General features: G+C 43.4%; 1 protein-coding gene across 1 annotated transcript in view; it reads left to right on the plus strand.

The window, feature by feature from the left end:
* JCAD (junctional cadherin 5 associated) overlaps nucleotides 1–25,911 on the plus strand; it is a 115,723-nt gene that overhangs the window by 80,814 nt on the left and 8,998 nt on the right. The window contains exon 3 of the mRNA XM_075587683.1: nucleotides 20,315–23,862. Coding sequence (XP_075443798.1) covers nucleotides 20,315–23,862 — 3,548 coding nt within the window. The remainder of the gene's footprint in view (nucleotides 1–20,314; nucleotides 23,863–25,911) is intronic.

Genomic DNA, 25,911 nt, shown 5'->3' on the forward strand with positions numbered 1-25,911 from the left:
TGTGAGACTGGGACATGGGGAGGGGTGTGAGTGTGACATGAGGGGGGTGAGAGTGTGAGATGGGGAGGGGGGTGAGAGTGAGAGTGAGTGTGACATGGGGAGGGGGGTGAAAGAGCTACATGGGGAGGGGGGTGAAAGAGCTACCTGGGGAGGGGGGTTAAAGAGCTACATGGGGAGGGGGTGAAAGAGACATGGGGAGGGGGGTGAATGAGAGACATGGGTAGAAGAGGGGTGAAATAGAGACATGGGGAGGGGGTGAAAGAGAGACATGGGGATGAGAGAGACAATGGAGGGAAGGAGAGAGACACTAGCGGGAGGGAGAGACAGACACTGGTGGGAGGGAGACACTGGCGGGAGGGAGGGAGACACATAATGGCTGGAGGGAGAGTGTGAGAGAAACACCGGGGGGAGGGAGAGACAATGGCTGGAGGGAGAGTGCGAGAGAGACACTGGGGGGAGGGAGAGACAATGGCTGGAGGGAAAGACAATGGCTGGAAGGAGAGTGAGAGACACTGGGGGGAGGGGGAGAGGGAGAGATAATGGGGGGGGGGGAGGGAGAAAGAGAGAGACACACACTGGGGGGAGGGAAAGAGAGAGGGGTGAGGGAGGGGGAGACACTGAGGGGAGGGATAGAGAGAGACTGGCGGGGGACTGAGAAATACAGGGAGTGTGAGACTGGAAGAGGGGAGAGAGGTCCTGAGAGGTTCTAATGTGGCGGGAAGAGAGATTAATAATACAGCAGAAATGGGGACGCTATTAGACAAATATCATAATATTTATTTTTAAGGGATGTAATTTGTGTTATAAATACTTTTTTTGTAGACACATGGTAGGGGCGTTACAAAGCTGGTTCGCCCTGATTGACTGAACCAGCTCACATGCGCTGACGTCATGTGATTTTGATTACATCAGGCAGGGGGGCCCGAGAAATTTCATGGATGAAAAGGGTGGCTCGGCATAAAAAGTTTGCTCACCCCTTTGATAAAGCGTGGGATACCACGTGAAACGCGTTAGAGTGTTCTTTTTGGCTGTTACTATGCCCTAAAATAAATTTTTGCACCTAGGATATTTTGTGGTTTGCAATTTGTGGTTTCCAATCTTCAGCAGCAGCAGCAGATGCACCGCCGTTTTCCCTGTACTCACCCCTGATAAGAAACAACAAAAAAAGGTTGAGCACTGCTGAAAATAGGGCTGGAGGCAGGTTGAAAAAATAAAAATGCTTTATTGGAGAGTGGATCTCTTTGATAAAGTGCCATGTAGGCGTGAAACACGTTAGAGGACCTTTTTTCTTCAGCTTTTGCTATTATGCATCTCCAATAAAGCATTTTTATTTTTTCAACCTGTCTCCGGCCCTATTTTCAGCAGTGCTCAACCATTTTTTTTTGTTTCTTAATAGACTGGTCATTCACAGGTGCGTAACAAGAACTGCCATTTAAAAGGTGAGATTAGTGAGCTTTAAACAATGGAGGACGGGTTACTATCCTCCAAATTGTTTACCAATAGAAATTTACAAACACACACAGCCCCTGTAAGCTCAGAACCCAAACCCACCACACCATATACAGCCGCGGCCCTTTTTAACCTCCTACATACCCGTAAAAATGCGTGGATGTTCTTTGTTTGTCACAGAGTTTCCCGCGCGTCAGCCGCATTGACGAGACAGCGCTAATGGCGCGTAACATTGAAAGCGCCCAAAACGGCTGAAAACGGCCCGTATCTGCCCGCGATTTAAAAAATCGTGGGGAAACGGCCGCAGAAGGTTAAAGGCGGCCGCCACTGTATATTTTGTGTCACAAGGAGTGCTACTGGGATTCTGACCTAATGTATATAACAAAAGACAAAAAGCCACAGACGATCAGCGCTGGCTTGATGGCGGGGCAGTCGGTGCACTGAGCCCCACTGTTACTTAGGCCCCACGGTCTTCCCCACAACAATTAAACTGATTGCCGGGAGAGAACGCGGGGCTGCGCAATGTCTTTCTGCAGTGTCCCTCATCATGGCAGCGCAATGGAAAATGGTGTTGCATAGCCATGACAACGGGTTGTCCATGTGACATCGTGATGTCATGTGGCGTTACGTTGTTATGACAATGGGACGCCCTGTGGTACTGCATTGCGATGACAACATGACACCGTGTGACGTCACAACGTCATGACAATACAACACCATTTCACCTTGTGGTGCCATGATGAGGGAAACTGCAGGAAGAAATCGCGAAGGAGAAGGTTTGAGGCCCCCACGCAGGTTCCCTGCACCAAGCCCCACAATATACCCAGCCGGCCCTGGCCGCAGTGTTACATCAAATATGATAGATTATATACAGTAGTTAAATACTTATCGTTTTTTCTTTTCATAAGTGGTGATCAACTAGTTATGTTCTTTGGCCAAAGCATTTTAAGATGGCAAACAATGCCAAGGCATCCCCAGCTTTGCAAGTCCTAACACTACTACACCCGCAACATTAAATCTGCAGTTCATGCAATATCCTGCATGTGTGTTTTTTTTTAATAAGTCAGTTCTGTAGTAAAAAAAAATACTTTTAGCATTTTCTGTTTTAAATAAAACAACTTTGAAAGTAAATAAAACACTACTACACCCGCAAAATTAAATCTGCAGTTCATGCAATATCCTGCATGTGTGTTTTTTTTTAATAAGTCAGTTCTGTAGTAAAAAAAAATACTTTTAGCATTTTCTGTTTTAAATAAAACAACTTTGAAAGACCAATTTTCTTGTATTCTATTTTAACAAGCATGCTTGTTCCTATAGCAACGATTTACATTCCCCATATTTAAAGATGTCGTCAAACTTTGCCGATCAATAGACGGAGAACGAATTGACCGGTAGCGATGCAGTTTTTTTTAGGTAAGTAGAGATTGCCCACATGAAACTACTGAAGTTAAAAAAAAAAAACTAAGAAAAAAATAAAGTGGGAGCCTGAACTGCAGCTTTAAGGAACTCAAATTCTAAGAAAAAAATTGCCCATTGCCCTAGTAGCCAATACACTTTCAATGAGGAAGTATTTCTTCAAGCTTACTACACTCCATTTTCAGAGCATGAACTCTTGTTCTATCAATACTATTATTCTTGTATAACTTTGTGTACAAAAGTTCCTAACCTACAGAGATTACAATGTAATTTTCTACACTCATTAATCATCACACTGAATGGACGCCTCTTAGAAGCGGGATGGTATCTCTGCGTCTACAGCTGCTGACTCTGTACGCTGACATCCTCCATCTCGGCACCCTGCCTCCTCCCCTTAACTTTGGGATCGAGAGACGCAGAAATGGACACACACAGTGCGCCCCAAGCTAAGTACAATATTTAATTAGCTAGTCAGATGCAACTGTTCGAGGTAACTGCACCTCGTTGCTGTACATATTATAGCACTTTTTCCTGACAGGCGATTTCCAAAGTACTGTACTATCTATGTGGGACTATAGGACACCACTGATATAGCCACCACTAAGTAGGGGCCCATGCCGCCAGCCCAATTAGGGGTAATACATATACTTATGGTGACATTACACTGTGAAATATTTAGTGTGGACAACACCCCATGCACTGATTTCCAACTATGATTACTGCTTTGATTAACACTAGAGTCAGTGGTTCCTAATCTGGGAGACTCCATTCAGTGACCTCTGCGCTAACTGTCATATATTTCTGAGGCTATAACTGGATACGGTCACAGAACCGTGCCTCAGGGCACTAGCAGAACACACTTTGTGCTTGCCCTTCGCAGAGCTCAATATTATCAAGCCACGTAGTTACTGGCTTTGTATGTGGTTTTGTATTCACCTTATGTTGTATTTTCTTTACATTTTTGTTGACTTCACCCTGTTCTGGAGCTGACAAACATCTACACTCAATGTGGTCTATGGAAATTTTTTGGGTCCATATCTTTTGACCTAATTGACTGTCAATCTACCACCCCTTCAGATCTAGTATCAACAGCCTATATACATTCAGGTCTGTTGATTTTTTGATAAAAGGATTTCTGTAGACAGGACAGGTTTCCAAGTCTGAAGTTATGTATTGGTGATTTTTTGCAGTCCTCGAGCCCACATTAAGGTGGTGTATTGTCATTTATACTATCTTCCGTATATTTATTTTGGAAGATCTATTTGGTCTGTCAGTAGGGATTGGTCTTGGACTATTTTTACCATCCCCCTCTATACAAACATGGTTTTACTATATACAGGCATACCCCGCTTTAAGTACACTCACTTTAAGTACACTCGCGAGTAAGTACATATCGCCCAATAGGCAAACGGCAGCTCACGCATGCGCCTGTCAGCACGTCCTGAACAGCAATACCGGCTCCCTACCTGTACCGAAGCTGTGCGCAAGCGGGGAGACTATAGAGCCTGTTACAAATGTGTTATTTACATCAGTTATGCACGTATATGACGATTGCAGTACAGTACATGCATCGATACGTGGGAAAAGGGAGTGCTTCACTTTAAGTACATTTTCGCTTTACATACATGCTCCGCTCCCATTGCGTACGTTAATGTGGGTTATGCCTGTACTGGTGATTAAAAGGTTTTTAATTTTATCAACCATATCACTCCGATTTACCTTTCTGAGTACATTCAAGGAGGAACTTTTTTGTCTGTTTATGTTGTCACTATAGTATCTATCCTCTATTGCACCAGATTGTGGTTTTACTTCATCTACATATTATCCATACTTTTGCTGATGCGGGAGCCTCCCTTTCCCCTTTCCCCTTCCCTTCTTCCCATTCCTTGATTTGACAGTATTCTATCCTAATCAATAGCAACGGCCACTAAACTGTTGACTCCGGTACGTGGTTTTTTAAATCAGATTCAGCAATGTGCAGGCATTGTTACACAAAGCGATATTATCCATCGAAAACCCTCCATGTGCCGTTTTCCCCATGAGATGACAAAGTTTTCTTTTCTGAGGAAAAACAAAAGTAAAAGTTTTACTGTAATGGTCAGGCAGTCCCCTAAAGAACTTCCCACAGTCAGTCCCACCAATAATTTTCTCGGGGGCGTCTCCTGTTCATATGCGCATGCGCCTACTGTCGATGTAATGACACGCATATGCGTTTCAAGAAGGTTCCAATGCGCATGCGCCTAGCTTTCCACCAATTGTTCAGTATCTACTGTAGAGCTGCTCAGCCAATGATATTGCTTACAGGAGAATCGCTTGACTGTGCATTGATATTGATATTTCAAAAACAGAATAAAATACGGCAACATTACTCACCATAGACTTTGCCAATCAGCTGGCACCGAGCCACTGCCAGTCCCGTATTCCCGATCATAAACGTAGTTGACAGGTGACAGCGGGACTACTACACCTGTAGTTGACAGCTGATGAGGCTGGAAATCGCTTTGGTACATGCAAGCTTGCTGGAATCTGTACGCGAAATCCGGCTCAGGCTGCAGGTATCCGGGCGGGGTCAGACGGCAAGGGTTGCCGGTCACCAGGTTTTCACTGATGGTCGGACCATTATTGGAAGCTGGCGCTGTCGCTGGCGCATTGCTTGCCAGCGACTGACGTTTCTTAGTTGGTTTTAACATGACCGTTCGCCTTTTGAAGTCTCCATGATCAAAGGTACGGGAAAAATCTGGTGCTACACACCAATATCCTCCAATAACACCGGGATCAATATAAAAAAAACACGGATCGATACATAACTTTTTCCTTATTGCACGCTTCCACACATGAGCATCTAGTGAAAATTTGTAAAAGTCATAGTTTTCGATAAAATACTGATCAATTTGTCCAACTGTTGCCATCTTATCATCTGTTGCATTACTCACGGCCCATATTAAATAAGCGTACGTTATATTGGGTTTTTGGTACATGGACTGCAGCGGTGCACGCATCTCGGGACTCTCAGGACAATAGAACACCTGACACTGTGCATTTAGTTTTTAATATGAAAATCCTAAATTGATACATTATTGTAACTTCTTCAGTACCAAGGTCAATTTACAATAGACCACTGTGGTATTTTTTTAAATACCTGCAAGTCGACACATTACTGAAGCGCATGCGTATTACAATTCATGAATATCTGCCACCTGGCGGATACGCAAAGAATTGCAACCAATTAAATCAGAACCATTATCAATAAACACATCAATAAACACATCAACCGCAAGTGACGCCGGCATGAATACAACATGAATGCGGCATGAACGCGGTGAAGTGCGTGGCATTCGGAAAAAAGCCCCGAAAAAAATCAGAGAGGTTGGAGAATAAAATGGACCGCGGCTGTAGCTTTTGGTTATATAAATGTTAAAAAAAATGAAAGTTTATGTAATGGTGTTTCCCCCACCCTCTGGGAGATTCTGCCATTACATGGTTTGTAGTGCTGACTACCTGTTGGCTCACAGGGTGCTGAATGGTCCGCTGGTGGTAGTGGGGACATCTGGACAGGCTTCTGGGGTACATTACTGGTCTTTATCTCTTCTGGTACAGCGCCACCATCTGCTGCAGGCTCCAGGGATGTGAACACAATCCCTGCAGGAGAACTTACTTCCACTCCCCCAGATAGATTGCACACCAAGGCAGGAGTATACTTGAAAGCAGGAACACTTTATTGCAGGTCAGATCATACACTGCACAGTACACTTCATAGGCTTCACCCTCCGGATGTTCCCTGGACATCTACGCCAGGCCAAGGACACACTAGGTAGTCCTTGCTCTTCCCTCTCTCCCTAGTAGAGCGAGGAGTATGGTATCACTCCTCACTCCCCCTAAAGGGAGGGGACAGTAGGCGCCAATTCCAGATACACCTCTGTGTGAGTACCTGTCTCTTTCAAGGGGATGAGACAACTGACTAAATTTAGTGGTGCAGACCCTTAATTACAAAGGAAGAAGGTACCAGGTCTGAGCTCAGGATTGGGCAGAACACAGGCCTTGTCCCACCTCCTCCCCCATCACTCAAGAGACCTGCTTAATGTGGGGAAAATCCCTGGATTGGTCCTGATATTGCCTGCACTGTTACCAGGGCTTGAATGTCAGGGAGGGCAGATTGGTAGCCAAAACCAGGCATGTCTACACTCTCCCTCTGGTGGTAATCCAATGTCCCCACTTGGAGCCAAATTTGGGGGTGCCATCCTTAAGTTATAACCAGGAACATAACACAACGTTAGCATAACCATAACATTGGTATATAGTTGATATATACTAATATGTTCAGACAGTGGGTTCTTGACCCATACACCCTTAACGGTGATGAGATAACATAGGTTACTCCCAACACAGAGACTCCCTATTCCTATCAGTTATAGTGCTTAAAGTCAGGCTTTTTAACTATCCTGCCCTCACCATCAGCCACCTGAGCGAAATACACCCTTACAGGACCATTTTCAGGGCAATAGTCCACCGTATCCATAAAGATATTTCTCCCAATGCTCCATACCCTCATAAGATCACACACCCTTTCTTTGGTGTAAAAACAGGAATGACTTGTTTTGGATCTCAAATATTCTATGATGGCTTGCTGGAGCCAGGACTCTCTGTTATCTTCTATCTCCCACATGATAGGCTCAGGAACATATGGATAATCATATCCGTGAGAATGCCTGTACCTTAAGACTATGGCTCGATCTGCTCTACTGAGCTAAGCTAGCTTACGGCCATGAGCCTGGCCAGGTAAGACCCAGAATTTAGGTTCCTTGGCGGCTGTTTCCTGGTATAATATAGAAGGTCAGGCAGGCATAACTATGCCCAACCTTATCTCACCCATTACTTCCCTAAGGGCCTCAGCTGCCTCCTCTAGAGAGAACTCTCCCTCCTCCCACCAGTGATCTACCGTATTCCCGCCTGTGACGGTAACTTTGTGACAGGCTATTAATAATACACACCAAAAATATAACTGGGTTGAACTGAACGAGGCTTAGATATGATAAAATATAATTTATTCCTTGAAAAAGGTGAACACACGAGATTATACAACTAACAGACAAAATATAGGCACTTACTTAAAGGTTAGGACAAGAAAGCCATCAGGATACAGGATGGGCCTTTTCTTCCATAATTCAGGTTCAGATGTGGACATCACGACAATACATGAAGACAATTGAGTAAGGGTTGACTCTGACTTATATACCATTTCAGCCCTTTACTCTTAACCCTAGGCGCCGAGTTGGCTAGGAAAATATCTTTGAAGTAGATTTTAAGTGTGAAGCATGACACTCACAAACCACTCAACTTCCTTTGTTCCTGACCCTAGTATAAACAATCAGGGCAGTTAACTTTTGATCACCAGGCTATGCTAAATCTTCAGGATGCTCTTCCTGCCCTATTAGCATAGCAGATGGAGTCTGCATTTTCAGAGCAGATCCAAAATCCCATATACACTTTAATATCTTCACATATTAATAAGTTCCGTTCTGGTGGCTCCAGTGGGTCAAAATCTGCCAGTTTTTAATGCCTACAGTGACCCTACATATTGGCCAAATTTCAACTCTCTGCGACCTCCAGAACCGGAGATACAGAAATGCACTTTAACACATTTTTAAAATACAGGATTCTTCCCTTTAAAAAATGAATCTCTGTTTTTCACTCATTCCCCATTGAAAACAACGGGCTCCGCCGCCATGGGCTTCAATGGAGCAACTCCGCCGTTGCAGTCAATGGGGTTCCCCGCCATAGGCTTTAAATGGAGAGACCGCCGCCATTGAAGTCTATGGGAAAAACCACAAATCTTTACATTCATCCACACTCCGTCTGGTTAGTCGGAAGGGGCTGGGAAGGGTCATGCATTAAAGTCGGAACCTTGGCTACATGCCACCCAAATCCCATCCCCCTGGTCATTCCAAAACAGGAGATATGTACTTACATTTTTCATCATTTGACACTGTCGTTTTTACGCCACGCGGCTTTTCCCCATTGGAATCAATGGCCGGCACCGCCATTGACAATGCATGGCGCACGCCGCCATTAGATTCAATGGGACCTCCTCTCTGCCATTGAAGTCAATGGCGCGACCCTCCTTCTCCGCTCGACCCCTTACAGGGGTCTTTTATTCCTGGACCCGATGTGGATCGTGTGTGGGGGTTCCTAGGAGCTAGGAGCAAAAATAACTTTATTCCCAGGGGCCCTAGAACCTAAGATTCCCACGCCAATTGTCTTTGAACTTGACCGAAGTGATTAAACTCTTTTCAAAGACATTGTATCCGCTTTTGCGGTCTGCAGTTTGGATGGCTGCCAACCTGTTTCTCGAGGCCAGCGTTGAGGAATCTCCATTGAAGTCAATGAGCCCATTGACCTACAATGGGAAACCGCCACTCCTCCTCTCGGACGCCACCTGCTGGTCGTCGCTGGAAAACAGGTCCAAAACCGCTACTTCTGCCATTAGAACGCATGGAGGCTCAATGGCGACCTATAGAAGGCTGCAAAATGGGCCTGCAAAGGCGGGAAAAGGGAAAAGAGGGCTATAATCATTAAATTAACATTAACCCCTTCTCTCCCGCATCAACCCTAGTGTATGTGGGAGTGCAAACACCAGGTGAGTCATTACATTTATACAGGGGAATAAACATTTGGATACTGAAGCAAGGTAATAACACATTACTGGACCTCAGTACAGTTAACCCCTTGCTTCCCAGGTGAGAGTAGGGGGTGGCCAAATGGGGTGTAACCCCTTTAATCCCGGGCCAAATCCCCTCTCTCTTGACACCATCTATTAATAAGAACTGTGTACAGTCCATAGGGGGTGCATAGCCTTGGAACCTAGGGTTCCACCATTTGAGCACTTCCCCTGTGGAAGCAGTAGCTTGTGAATACTCTGACCCAGTGTCCATCTTAGATGAAACCCCTGATGTTTCTGACATACCGGACATAGAGTGGTCAGATCTCCCCTTAAAAGATGTTCTAAGGCAGTAGATCCCCTTACAGGAATCCTACTAGACGCAGGTATCTCTCCTTCAGATCCATCCTCAGAATCCACCCAATCCCTCCAATCCTGAGATGGCTTAGGGACCTTCTTGCGAGCCCGGACCCCTGGGATAGTGTTCTTGGCCCGCAACGTTTTGGAATGGCTGGAAGTAGCAGGGGGTAAGGCCTTAGGCTTAGCAATGTTTGTGGTCATGTACTGTGGTTTAGGCCTACCCTGGCCAGCTACGGGCTGCACCAGAGGAATCTCTTGGTCCGCAGGTTTCCTGACTAAAAGACTATAATGGTGGGGATTGCCTTCATTTCTACGATTGCCTTCATTTCTACTGGAGCCCACTATGACTGAAGGCGCTGGCACCAAGGACAAGAACATTATGGATCACCCTGAGCCTGTCCTGTTTCCCCATGTCATCGCAGAACTCTCAGCTTCTCCTGAGCCAAACAGGTATCGAGCCCACACAGGACGGTATCCAGGCAAGATCTCCCAGGGGGTGGGGGGAAGCAGTGCTACACATGTAAACAAAGGCACATAGGAATTGTAGTTTCCACTAGAACAGTGATGGGCAACATGACCCACATCAAGGGCTGCAAGAATGAGCCTTAAAAACTAAAAGGGTTGCACATACTTGTCTTTTGTATATAACCCCTCCATATAACTCCTCCTATCTTCCCATATAACCATTCCCTATAACTCCTCTTATCTTCCCATTTAGCCACTCTCTATAACTCCTCCTATTGTCCCATATAACTGCTCCATATAACTCCTCCTATTGCCCAAATAACCTCTTTGTATAACATCTGTCTGTGACGATAGCCTGTCACAGGTATTACGTTTACACAAATCACTGGGTTGAACTGAACGAGTCGTAGATATAATAAAGTATATGTATTCCTTTGGATAGGTGAACACACGAATAATACAGTAACAAACAAGAAGTACACTTACTTTGGGGTTGGGGAATGAGAAGTATGAAGCATAGCAATTCTCTCGCAATCAGGTAGCATTCAGATGATATCAGAAGAACCAAGGATAAAGGGTGAACAACAGTTTATAAACCTTTTGTGCCCTATCCTTAATATTGATTACCGTGGATTGGTTTTCAATTACCTCTAGCCACTCGTTAACGTGGGAACACTTTTTGACACATGCCCCCCTGCTAGTTGGTACATGCGCAGTAGAGCTCTGGGGTCTCATTTCTATAACCCCTCCTCTACATCAGGAATGCCAGCTAGTCTACCAGTTTGGGGTCCTGGCAGGATATTCTTTGTTGTGAGGTGTGAAATGGAACACTTGAAGACTGCTCTGGTTTGAGTAATCTCCGCCCTCATGCAAACAGTGGAGGTGACAAAATCCTTTGAAACATACTTAAGTCCTAGACATTGGGTCACCTTTCTGGCCATATGCTACCTTGGTATGCAAAGGAATTTCCTCTGGGTTTTACCCATACCTTGAAACACAGTATAGTAGATAAAATATGAACATATTAAAATATCCGGTTCCGTTAGGTCCAGCAGGTCCAAACTTCCCAGTTCTCAATGCCGGAACTGGGACACCCTATGGTCCAATTTGCGACTTGCTACGACCTTCGGGACCGGAGATACACAAATACACTTAAAACCGTTTCACATTTTAATACACAAATCTCCGCTGTAAATTAAATCACGGTTTTTCACTAAATCCCCATTGAAAACAACAGGCTTCGCCACCATAGACTTTCAATGGCAAACCGCCGTAGCGGCTATGGGAATCCCCGCCATAGACTTTCAACGGGGCGATGCCGCCGTTGAAGTCAATGGGGTTTGGCCGCCATTGGAGTCTATGGGAAAAATCCCGAACTTTCAAGGAGGTCCATACTCCGTTGGGTTGGTCCAAGAGGGTCAAGGATGGTTCTGCAGCGATGCCGGAGCACTGGTTACAGATACCCCAAACCCTGATCCTCTGGGCCCTCCGGAACCAGAGCTATGGATTACCAAATCTCAGCTTTTGACACTTAGCCGTTTTCCTGAGCTGGTTCTGCCGCCGCCATTGGAACCTATGGCGCGGCCCGCTCTTATCGGTTCGACCCTTATCGGGGGTCCAGGATACGGGGACCCGGTTGTGGTCGAGTGGAGGGAGGTCTAGGAACTAGGGACAGAAAGAATTTTATTTCTAGGGCCCCTAGAACTGTTTATTCCCATGCCACTTGTCGTTGAACTTGACTTGTAAGTGATCAAAGCTCTCCTATTGAAAGTGTATCCGCTTTGCGGTTAAGTGGTTTGGACAGCAGCCAACTCGTTCCTGGAAATCTCTTTCGAGGATTCTCCATTGAAGTCAATGGGCCCATTGACTTACAATGGGAAACCACCGCTCTTCCTCTCGGACGCCATCTGCTGGTCTTCTCAGGAAACAGGGCCAAAACAGCAAGATTCGCCATTGAAACACATGGAGTCCCAATGGCGGCCTATGGACCCTGCAAAATGGTGCCTGAAAAGGCGGGAAAATTTACACAAAGAGCTATAATCATTAAAGGACTATTAACCCTTGTACTCCCGGATGGATGCTAGTGTGTGTGTGATGCAGACACTGCCTAAACCAGATGTTACAACAGAACAGGGGAACAGGGGAATACACATTTACATCTCATAACAGGGGTAAAATCACAGTCCTGGACCTCAGCCCAGTTAAACCCTTGTCTCCCTGGTGAGGTCAGGGGATGGCCAAATGGGGTGTAACCCCTTTAATCCCGGGCCACCCCCTTTCTCCCTCTACACTGTCTCACACCCCCTCTCACTCTGTTGAGCTCTCTCCTCTCTCACCCCTCTGTACTCTCTCTCACTGTTCTCCCTCTCTATCCCTCTCACTATTCCCCCCCTCTCTCTCTCTCTCACCTCCCCCTCCCCCTTTTCTCTCTATCAATATCCCCCCTCTCTCACTCTGTCTCTCCAACGTCACCTCTCTCACGCTGTCTCCCTCACCTCACTTCTCTCACTCTGTCATTCCCACTCTGCTGGTAGCCCCACCCCACATGCTTGTTCGACAGACTGAAAGTTAGAAGGGAGGCATGGATTGGGGAGAGAGGAGCCTGGGGGCCTCAGGGAATGTCCCGGAGAGCTGCCTGTTGCCAACCAGTACACTAGAAGGTGGCTCCAATAAATAGGTGGATACTTTGTAGTCCAGAAAAATGAATACATTTGCAATCCACAAAACAGACAGATGAGATAAAGTTCACCCTGAGCCAGCTCCAGCTACCACAGAAGAATGATTCAGTAGCAAGTGATGCACGTTTTTCACCCCCTTCTCACAGTCTCTTGGTGGAGGGTAAAAATCACATGAAGAGACCATGAAAAAGGGGCTCTCGCACTGTGGGACTGGGCTCTTCAAGGATAGACGGGAGTGATGATGCAATTTGCATCATCATGCCTAGTTATGATGCAATTTGCGTCATTTTGCCTGTGTCATCGTGTGTTTAGGAACATCACACAAAGGGCATCCTTTAAAAGTTATCAGATCTGATATTGGTAATAGGGCCTTGAGGCTATCACTAACACAATTAACAGAAATGCCAGATTGGGAGAGGAGAAACATTGTAATCTAGGCACATCAACAGCAATCATAGACACAAGCTGAATGCTTTTCACTTTCTGCAGTGCTATAATAATTATCGTGCTAACAGCAAAAGATAGAAAAAGTACCTAGAACAACAAATACAACTTGAATTCTTGCAGTTATCTTCTAAGTGCATTTGGCTACCCGAGTCTTTGAGCACATACAGATATAGCAAGCGTTATTGCACTTGCTCAAACCTCACTATATGATAGATATATATATACACACAATTATATATATATATATATACACAGTTGTGTGAAAAAGAAAGTACACCCTCTTTGAATTCTATGGTTTTACATATCAGGACAAAATAACAATCATCTGTTCCTTAGCAGGTCTTAAAATGAGGTAAATACAACCTGAGATGAACAACAACACCGTAACATATTACACCTTGTCATGATTTATTTAACAAAAATAAAGCCAAAATGGAGATGTCATGTGTGAAAAACTAAGTATAACTTATGATTTAATAGCTTGTAGAACCACCTTTAGCAGCAATAACTTGAAGTAATCGTTTTCTGTATGACTTTATCAGTCTCTCACATCGTTGTTGAGGAATTTTGGCCCACTCTTCTTTACAACGTTGCTTCAGTTCATTGAGGTTTGCGGGCATTTGTTTATGAATACAGAAGAGATGGGGGAGCACAATAATTGGAAACAGGCAGTGTTATAGAACTGATAATTGCTCTTTTTTAAGGTGAAGCAGTTATAACCTGAGTGGGTGTGGTAGCTCAGGTGTCTAATGTCTAATTGGGAGAGTGGACACACATAGATGTATGTGTGTTGGTGTAAAAGTGGAATAAAGGTATATAAGACTTACACGGCCTTGTGTAAGCTCAGTCGCATCAGAGTTTCTTTAGGAGTCCCGTGTGCTTCTGATGAGGCTTCTCTTCTTGCGATACTGGTTCTTCTTCTTGTTTTATAGTCCTCTTGCTTCGTTGGTTCACAGTGCCGCTCCGGGGAAATTTCCTCTCGTATAAACAGAAAGGAGGATAGGGTTAACACATATAATTGTATACACGTCAGTGAGGGGGGTGGGATGGTATGTTTATAAACCACCAAGAATTGTATTCTATATAATATAGTTTGGCACTCACACGGGCTAGTGTGAGTGTTATCCTATCTTGGTATCTTGTTCAAAGGAAGTTGCCCAATCAATATCAGGTGATGAAAGGGTAGGGTAAGAAGGTATTAATAATAAATATATCACAATACTCACACGGGCCAGTGTGAGTACACACTCCTAGCAGTATCTTGTTCTTTTGTTCCAGTCGTCACCAATGGTGAAAGTGGGGTTAACAGATTAAAGACACTAATGTCTGGGGGGTAAAAACACTATCTTTAATAAAAACATGAAAAATAAAACAAACTCAGAATACAAACGATTCTGTGGGAGGTGAATGCAAGGGGTAGGCAGTGTGGTGTATAGTTGTAGGGGGTCTCTCTTTTCCGCGTCCGGATGGAGAGCTGCAACTTCACCTCTGCCTCCTCTGTAGTGTGCTTTAAAATGTTCCAGGTGAAGAGCAACGCGTTTCGTCCAGGTACTGGACTTCCTCAGGCTCTGTGTATCCTATATATGGGCATTTGTTTATGCACAGCTCTCTTAAGGTCCTGCCACAGCATTTCAATCGGTTGAGGTCTGGACTTTGACTGGGCTATTGCAACACCTTGATTCTTTTCTTTTTCAGCCATTCTGTTGTAGATTTGCTGGTGTGCTTGGGATCATTGTCCTGTTGCATGACCCAATTTCGGCCAAGATTCAGCTGTCGGACAGATGGCCTCACATTTGACTCTAGAATACTTTGGTATACAGAGGAGTTCATGGTCGACTCAATGACTGCAAGGTTCACAGGTCCTGTGGCTGCAAAACAAGCCCAAATCATCACCCCACCACCACCGTGCTTGACAGTTGGTATCAGGTGTTTGTGCTGATATGCTGTGTTTGGTTTTCGCCAAACGTGGCCCTGTTTATTATGGCCAAACATCTCCACTTTGGTCTCGTCTGTCCAAAGGACATTGTTCGAGAAGTCTTGTGGTTTGTTCAGATGCAACTTTGCAAACCTAAGACGTGCTGCCATGTTATTTTTTGAGAGAAGAGACTTTCTCCTGGCAACCTTTCCAAACAAACCATACTTGTTCAGTCTTTTTCTAATTGTACTGTCAAGAACTTTAACATTTAACATGCTAACTGAGGCCTGTAGAGTCTGAAATGTAACTCTTGGGGTTTTTTGCAATTTCTCTGAACATTGCACGGTCTGACCTTGGGGTGAATTTGCTGCGATGTCTACTCCTGGGAAGATTGGCAACTATCTTGAATGTTTTCCACTTTTGAATAATCTTTCCCACTGTAGAATGATGGACTTTAAATTGTTTGGAAATGGCCTTATAATCCTTCCCAGATTAATGGGCAGCAACAATTGCTTCTCTAAGATCATTGCTGATGTCTTTCCTCCTTGGCATTGTGTTAGCACACACCTGAATGCTCCAGACCAGCAAACTGCTAAAACTTTGGCTTTTATAGAGATGATAACACTTGCTGATGATCAATTAATCAAGGGCATTTGATTAGCAGCACCTGTCAGCCACTTAGCATCTTATTGAATTTGCTGGGACGTCCAATCCTGGGAAGATTGGCAACTGTCTTGAATGTTTTCCACTTTTGAATAATCTTTCAGACAAGACCAAAGTGGAGATGGTTGGCTATAATGCACAGCGCCACGTTTGGCGAAAACCAAACACAGGATATTTCCACAAACCTATATTGTGAAGATCAAACTCAGAAAATTTCTGACCTTTACATAGGGTGGGGCCTCCCACACTAACACTATATCCTATTGAATAAAAATATAGTCATGATAAAATATTTTAGTGTATAAAAATTAAACTGGTGTAAAAGGAAAAAGTTAAATTGAACAGAATTTGAATGATATAATGAAACAGAATAATTTGACAACTATTAAATATCATGGAGTTTTAAACTGGGGAAAAAAACATTGTCTAGGATTCTGTTCACATCGTTGTCCTATTTGTGTCAAATTCAATTTTTCTCTGTTGTCATTTTGCTGGTGGCAGAAATGTGAAGAATGTGAAGAATGGCGACAGCTCATTTCTGAACACTAAACCTAAAATAAATTTCAAATGTAATAAATCAAATCTGTTCAGAAACAGTACTGCCTCAAGTATATATAGTATATTTTGTCTCAAACCATGCATCATTAAAATATGCTTAATCAAGTATACAATTTTGTAAAATGATGGGTACAGAAATGTGTTTTAGGTTGGCTTATTACAGTTGGAGAAATATAACTAATGGATTGACCTGATCATTTACAATAAGCATTTACTATTGAAATGAGGCATATCCAAATTGCCTATCCTTACACGTGACAAGCTTTATAATTCACTTTTTACTGCATCCCTTTTAGGGCCAAAGGGCCTGGAAACTTGCAAGACTTAGACCAGTGTTTTTCAACAGGTATTCCACAGGCATATCTAAAGGGCTCCCTCCAATTGTCATAACATTTGAAAATTGTGCCAAATACAGAATAATTTACAGTGCATCTGATGTCAGACGCACTTTTAGAGATGGTTGGGGTTCCTTATAATGCATCTGATCTCAGACGCGCTATTAGAGAGGTTTTGATTTCTTTACAATGCATCTGATCTCAGACGCGCTATTAGAGAGGGTCGGGGTTCCGCAGAATTTCACATTAAAATTCTAGGGTTCCATAACCAAAATAAGATTGAACACCACTGGCTTAGATTCTTTATGCTTCCAGCCTTCCTTGTGCTAAAACATTGTCGCCAGGTCTCCCGCTGGGTGACCCCCCCTTACCTCCGCTGTGGCTGGGGAGAGTGCGGCTAGGAAGGGAGGTGCCGGGAAAATTGCAGGCAGTCAGGATGGCGAGTAGGTCGCCGGAGGTCCGCGGCGGCTCCCTTCGCAGGGCGCTGCCATTTTGTATGCACGCGCATGCGCATAGATGGATCTCGCATGTGCAATAAGGAAGCAAGGTGTGGCTGCCATATTTGTACTCCTCGCGCATGCACAGTGTCCCCAGTATAGCGACGGCCATTACATGCCGAAGGGGAACTTCACGTGGGTGCGAACAGCCAATAGGGCTGCCAGGATCACTGCCAGCTAGGGAGTACAGTTTGGCGCGAAGGAGAGCTCCACCAGTCGGAAGGGGAGCTGAGAAGGAACTGGTAGTGTCCAGGGAGCTGTGCTTCCTTGGACTAGGCTTAGTTTACCCCCTTAGGCCCCGGTAGGCCCCATAAGATTATGGATGCTTCAGGGACTGGCCCCTCAGATAGGGACATTGCCCTGTAGTTGTATAATGTCAGGGACACGGCAAGACGCCACGCAGAATTTGCAGCCTGTGGTCTGGAACAAGACCACCACCGTAAGATAAAGTGACTCTCATCACAGTGGGACACTCCAGCCGCAGTCCACCCCATGTAGAGGCAGACGCCATCGCTGACGGCGACGGCATGTGCCCAAATGGGCCCCTTTCATCAGTTGGTGGTTCTGGGTGTCGGAGCACCCGGCAGGTAGCACCTTCCAGCAAGTGCACCAACTGTAACACACTTCCTGTGGGTAGCACTACCGCACACTTTGTGGTTGTTTGGCTCCTGTGGACACCCAGGTGGTTAGGTGTCCAGGGCACCTCTGTACTTTGAGGGGACTGCACCAAGCTGTATAAGGTGGTGATTGTACAGTGGGTCACTGTGTAGGTACGGCCCTGCGAGGTCAGTATAATATATGTTATAGCGTTATAGGGTCAGATACGTTCAGTAAACCTGTTACTATATAGTGTGTGTGTTCATTATATCGGGTCCTGTGAGTGGGTATCCAGCAGTGCTAGGATCCTTCACAGGTGGAGGTGCTGTCATCGAACGAATCAGGTATACCCCAGGCTCCCTGCAGCGGAGGATCAGGCCTCCTATGAGCCTACAGATAAAGCGCACCACATATAGTCACCCTAGACACGGGGGAAAGCGGGCTACAACAGTAACCAATATATATTTAAAATACCCTTGTATTAAAAAATAACAATGGCTGATTAATAGCCGTGAAAGCTATAAATTAGAAATAATTAAGTCTACCCTTCCTGATTAAAATGTAAAAAACAATTGCGAAAGTTTTCAGTGATTTAGAATTTTCGCACACAATACATTGTCAAAAAAGTAAAAGGTTTTGATAATAGACTAATTCTCCTTGTCTGTGCTACTTTGGTAACAGCACAGATGTGCTATGTCCCTTTCTTCATCACATTGTGTTTGAGACAGCAGAGTGACGACACGGGTAAAGGTTTTGGTGAAAGCTGTACAGCATTCATTTTATCTAATAGTTTAGTAAAAATAAATAGTGATAATCATTTTAACAAAAATGGTCGCATTGTTGTCATGGAAACCATACTTATTCACAGTTAATTGATGTCTTTATTGCAACCCACACAAATTAATTTACAGTAGAATAGAAGCACAATTGAAATAGAAAGGATAACGATTAACAAGCATGTTTCAGCAGAACCATCAGTCACGTGGAATGTTCATGTCCAGGTCTTGCACTATTGTGGAAGTAGTTAGCCAGATGTGTGACACAGGGTTTGGTCAGGTTTTTATTTCCTGGCATTGTAAATGCAGAACTGCAAAAATACAGGGCCATGCTGACAGAAGGAGAGTTCTTGAGAAGGGTGGCAGGTGGGGGCTTCTGTTTAGGGTCAGATAATGGCTGTAGTAATTTGTCAGTATTTAGTGGCTAATAGGATCACATCTGTGTACATAATTAGTATTGCATGTGTGGGTTAGAAAGTCCGTAATGGATTGACTGCTTCCTACAAGGTAAATTCCGTTTCAGCCTTTGAATTACCCAGTCTGACAGCCAATGAAGCAACATGTTGGGAAGAAGTGTATTTGTTTTAACAGCTTTACAATAGACAGAAAGGCAGGAAGGAAGTACGTATGACCCTATAGAATTACCTTGTAGTCCGTAAGAAGAGGCAGGAGGTTTAGGTGCAAAGACACAAGAAGGCTCAGCTTGGGAAGGAGGGGGCTTTTATATCACATAGAATATGGGCACACAAAGAAACAGTCACTTATGGGGTAATACTGTAGAAAGCAAGAAAGCTGATAGACAAAAGAGTTATTTTAAAGTTGACAACCTCCTGAAGTAACAGCCTGGAAAGGTAAGTGAAATTAAGCACAAAGGCTTCAAAGCTGTGATAATGAAATAATGATGATCCATGCATGATATATGCATACTCAGGGGAAAGCCTAAGTAACTGAATGATTCTGTTCAAGGTCAGCTTTATATCACTCATATCACATAATTTACTGTACAGGCTGTGATTTCTTACCTTGTAATGCAAAGCAATGCACAATCCCTCACACTGACCATAATCCCACACACTACTACTATCAGCAACTATTTGCTTTATTCATTAACAGAAAGAAGTACAATATATGTTTTTTTGTTTAGCATATTAACAGAAAAAAAGAAAACTGTACTTAGGCCTTTAAGTTCAATAAGCTATGAAGTCGATGATCGTACCACAATCGTCTGAAAAAAAGCCATTTAAGTTAATGGCAGATTTGAGCCAATCGCAATGCAGTTGGCTACTTTGGAGCTCACTGAATAGTGTTTAAATATGGATTATTATGGGAGCCACATCTGTGAATGCTATAGAAAAAAACATCTGTTTTTCAGACGAATTTAAAGCCTTGTGAGAAGCTTTTGACCTCAATCCACATTTTTGTGGTATCATGCATAGTTCTATATATACATTGACTTACAAAGTTGTTACATGTGTTCTTTAATGTTGCATTTTTTATTTGCAGGTTGTCTGACAGACCTCCAATCGAAAGGTCACAGCGGACAAAAACTGATAAGGATATTGCATACTGGAGAAGGAGGGGACAAGACTTCACTGTTTTATTAGGGCATGGTGACAATGGAGCAGCAGGTGACAAAGGAATATTCTCTACAGATATTGAAGCAAAAAAGAAGTACAATGTCATAGATAAAAATGCTGAAGAAGGTCAAAGGGAAGAAGTAGAAAGCATGGAAAATGTGAGGAGCAATGCTGTCTATGAGAACTGGAGACCATCACTTGAAAAACAATGGGAAAATGTTGACAGAAATGTAATGAAAAATCCCAACACATTTGAGAGGAAGGTGTCACCTGGTAGTGGTGAAAACGTGCCACAAGATCTCATCTCATTTCCTCTAGGAGACCATGCAGTTGAGTGCCCCAATAAAAGGAAACCACAATCATTGCCAAAAGTTATTTCGCCTGAGAGTACAAGACATGGGAATATACCCACCATTAGGGGTGAAAATGATTTTCAAAAGGAGAATACAACACTTTCGTCACACAATATGTATGTTGTAAATGTGGACTGTAACAGGAATTCTTTCTCAAAACCCAAGTACATTAGACCCTCAAAGCCTCCCTCATATGAACTCCACCAGCAAACATGGGGAGCTACGGAAGTAAATGACAGCCAGGATAATCAACAACAAGATGAGCAGCTCTCAGTTCTCAGAGTACAAGATCCCACCCAAGAATGTTGCATTCAAGACTCAGGCCTGGAACCTCCTATTTACATACCTCCCCCCTCTTACAAATCCCCACCTCTTCAACATGCTACTAATCAATCTTTTAACAAAGTGCCTAGCAATAATGATTACAATTGCCAAAATGAACAGGTGGAGAAAACTAGCACAAGTGACAAACGTCCACCCACCATTTTTCAAAGGAATAATTTTCCTTACATTAAACCAGCCAACCAGAGGCACACTGATAATTGTACACACTCTGTACAATATATTCCTTTTGATGACCCCCGTATACGGCATATTACAATTGCACACAATTCAGATAAACATGACCACAATACAAAACTGAATAATATGGATGATACTTGCAGGGTTGGATACACAAGTCAGGAATGTAACCTTCAACCGCTAAAAATAGATAGTGCCTTTTCAGATTTAAAAAGTGTAGGACGAAAAAGAGATAACATTAAAAGCAAGCGGTGGTTGAACATTTCCATCCCAGACCGTATATGCTGTGCCTTGCCTGACCAAAGAGGTGGCTCCACAGCAAGCAGCTTACCAGATAACAATGAAAACACTCACAGGCTATCTTTAAAAAAGACACAGTCTGATGGCGCGTGTGAAACTGTAACTAAAGTTAAAAAGTTTGAACCCGAAAGTTGTGTTTTGAGCAAAAAAAGTTCAAAAAGAAAATTGAATGAAACAATATTTTGCCTGGTCTCTATTCCAGTTAAATCTGATTCTGCTCCATCAAATATGCATCAGAACAATAATGATTTCACAGAGAGAATGGACAGGATAAACAAGTTAAGACATAGCAGTGGGGTTTTGCATGAGCAAAGACTTTTACATGCATCTTCCAGTGATTTGGAGCTGCAAACACTTACAGGAAACATGAACAATAAAGCAGAGGTCGCAAAACAAGAGCAATCCAAAACAGAGGAAAATAAACAAGCAAATGACCTCAGATGTTTTGAGCCAAGGAAATATGGAGAACTGACATATTCCGGTTCTTGGCCAGGTGATCAGTACAAAGATCAGCAAACTCAAACCATTTACACTGACACACACAAGTTGCCATTTTATAATGGTACAAAAACAAGTCAGCTGCACAATAAATTGACAATATTCCAGTGTGTTTCTGCAAGCGAGCCAGCAGAGTCAAGACTGCCTTCTAAAAATGTCAGGCAAAATATGTACAGTATAAAAGGCCAGATGAATCTTAGTCCTTCAAGCAATAGTGCATTTTCAAGGACATCATTACTATTGACACATATATCTAAAACAGAGCCATCCCAAAGGCAGTGCAATGAAATTTCCAATGAAAATGCAGAAGATAGGGGGAAAAGTACAGTTAGTAATTGTGAAAGGAATGAGATTGAGGCAGAAAATCCTTGTAATAAGAAAGAAGTTTTTGGTCAGTTTCTTTTGAAACCAGTTAACCGTCGCCCATGGGATGCAATAAGTGAATTAGAAAGTTTGAACAAAGAGTTCCAGGAACAAGAAAATGCTGTTAATGATGGTGACAGAAACGTAACAAGGGAGCAGAGTAAGTGTAGTCAAATTGGAAATGGTACCAAAAGAACTGCAATTGAGAATGAAATGGTGAATAACAATCATCATGTGATAGAAATACAAGAGGTTCCAATGTTTGAGCCTCGGCGGGTTAAATGTAAGTCAGAAAGTTGGTGCACGGAAAAGTTGGCATCTGATAAGAAGGAGATTGGTGTGAAACTGAAACATTCTGTGAAAATGAAAGATAGCAGAAGTAAATCGGGGAAGTTATCAGCTGGATGTGTGAAAACAGACATACAAATCAGAAACAAAAAATCTGGAAATGCCACAAGCATAAATGCTATTATTACTCCTAACATGGACCAAAAAGAATCAGCATTGCAAACATATACAACTAAAGTACATACAAATAAAATTAAACTTCCTGTTGATGCCAGTTTCAGGAACTTCAGGGATAATAAAACTTATTTTGATCATACGTCTTTAGACGTTGTGAAACTCAACAAAATGAACACAGGAAACGTTGGTCAGTTTGGTGAAACAGCAATAAGAAAGCTATCTCTAACAGACAGGAGTCATGGGCTCTCGGTTCCAGATTTGAGTAAACATTTTGCCGGCACAAACAATAATGTGGCGCTTTATGAACAGCACATTGGTTTAGAAATCCCCGAGAATGAATCACTACACGAGAGAGCTGCCAGAATTTTGGGAATTGAGGTAGCAGATGATTGTTTGGTCAATAGTGAGACCTCCGAAGCTCAGATCCCTCAAGAGTTTACCTCTAGTGTCAGTGGAAAAAATCTACATTTCAAAAGTGAAACGTGCGACTTGGAAAACATTTCTTTTTCCACAAAAGAGATATGTAGAGGTATACTTCATTTTGATTTGAATGCTGAGAGAGCTTTAGAAATGTTGAAAAAAATTAAACAGGGGCAGGAACAATCTTTGACAGACCAATCAGCTTCTCAACACAGTGAAACAGATATTGCCAAAAGCGTTGAAAAGAAAGTCAGAAACACTTCTAAGATGATTGAAACATTACAGGGGAAACTTGCATCTACACCTGCTCGTACGGCTGTGGATCGTCTGGCCCGAATGAAAGAAGTTGACTCAGTTTCTCGTATGAGGCGGTTAAGTATTAAAAGCACTGATTCAGGAGATGAAGTCGACGAGGAAAAGCAATTGTATAGAGGACAAGATGTAGGGTCACGCAAATTCTCAGCTGGTGCTGTTTATAAACGGGTTATATCCCTTGATGAAAGTCTGCTCCTAAGTACGAAAAGCAGAAAGAAATTGGATTTATCTTGTTCTGGTAAGACATCTAAAATGATGATAATAATAACTGCATACATGTTGGTTGGTGGTGTTTGTTACAGCACCAACCCCCTGGCCATTTTTAGTTTCCATTTAACCCTAAAATTGAAACTGAGGAAGAGGCTCCCAAGTTAAACTACATTATTTCGATAGAAATTTACCTTTCTCTTTTGCCTTTTTAAATCCTCTTTTGTCAAATCAAAATGGCATTTGTGTCAGCCTCACCCCCATAGGTTTATAGGAAGTCACAATGTCATTGGAACATGACATTGTGGCTTTCTATTGGATGATCTGGTGGCCATCATGGTTTTTCCATTCATTTTGACAGTAGATGAAAACATAAGTTATTCAGCATCTGGGGATCCCTGGAGCTGAGAATGGTTCAGTTTAGCTTTGGAGGTCCCGCAGGTTCTGACAAAAAAAAATCACCACAAGTGTGGGAATTGTTGCTTTAAGGTGTCATATCAAATGGTATTTTGCATCATCTATTTTATGTTAAAGATATTGAATTGGAAAAAGGGCCAAATACTATGAAGTGGTGCCTGTCAGAGTTAAACCTAAAATTACATTGTCATATTAAAAAAAGGGCTTAACTTTCAGATGGCACTCCAAAAATAATTCTGCAGTAACCCTATTGTATTGTATTCTGACAGTATAGAAGATGAGGGGATTTGGCCTGGGATTAAAGGGGTTACACCCCATTTGGCCACCCCCTACTCTCACCTGGGAAGCAAGGGGTTAACTGTGGTCCAGTAATGTGTTTTTACCTTGCTTCAGCATTCTAATGTATATTCCCCTGTGAAAAGGTATTGTTTCTGTTCCAGTGTTTGCAACAACACATACACTGGGATTGATGCGGGAGGGAAAGGGTTAAGGTTAACTTAGTGGTTGTAGCTCTTTGTTTAATGTTCCCGCCTTTTCAGGCACCATTTTGCAGAGTCCCATAGGTCGCCGTTGGGGCTCCATGCTTTCCAATGGCAGAAGTAGCGGTTTTGGAGCTGTTTCCAGCAACGACCAGCAGGTGGCTTCTGAGAGGAGGAGCGATGGTTTCCCATTGTAAGTCAATAGGTCCATTGACTTCAATGGGGATTCCTTGACGTCGGCCTCCAGGAACAGGTTGGCAGCCATCCAAACCGCAAAACCGCAGGAGCGGATACAATGTCATTGAAAAGAGCTTTTATCACTTGGGTCAAGTTCAATGACAATTGGCGTGGGAATCTTAGGTTCTAGGGCACCTGGCCATTGATTCCAATGGGGAAAAGCTGCGTGGCGTGAAAACGGCTAAGTGCGAAATGGTGAAAAATGTAAGTCCATATCTCCGGTTCTGGAATGACCAGAGGGCTGGGATTTGGGTGGCATGTAGCCAAGGTTGCGGCATTAATGCATGGCCATTCCCAGCCCTCTCCGATCAACCAGACGGAGTGTGGGCAAATGTAAAGATTTTTGGTTTTTCCATAGACTTCAATGGCGGCGCCTCTCCATTGAAAGTCTATGGCGGGGAACCCCATTGACGGCAACGACGGAGCCCTGCCATTCAACGCTATGGCGGCGGAACCCGTTGATTTCAATGGGGAAAAAGGGAAAAGCAGAGATTCATTTTTAAAGGGACGAATCCTGTATTTTAAAAAGTGTTTTAAAGTGCATTTATGTATCTCCGGTTCTGGGGGTCGCAGAGAGAACTGAAACTTGGCCAATATGTAGAGTCACTGTCGGCATAAAAAACTGGCAGGTTTCGACCCACTGGGCCTAACAGAACGGAACCTATTAATATGTGAAAATATTAAGCTGTGAATAGTATTTTGGATCTGATATGAGGATGCAGACCCCATCTGCTATGTTAATAGGTCAGGAGGACAGACAGATAGTCTAGCATAAGTCCTCTGATCAAAGGTTGACCGCCCTGATTGTTTACAGTAGGGCAGAAGAACAAAGGGCCTCAGTGGTCTGTAAGTGTCATAGTTCACACTTGCAGGGAAGGGAGAATCTATTTCAAAAAGACTCCACTAGCCAGTTAGGCGCCTTAAGGTTAAGGTATAGGATTGAAAAT

Source organism: Ascaphus truei, chromosome 2, assembly GCF_040206685.1.
Source record: "Ascaphus truei isolate aAscTru1 chromosome 2, aAscTru1.hap1, whole genome shotgun sequence".
Lineage (NCBI taxonomy): Eukaryota > Metazoa > Chordata > Amphibia > Anura > Ascaphidae > Ascaphus > Ascaphus truei.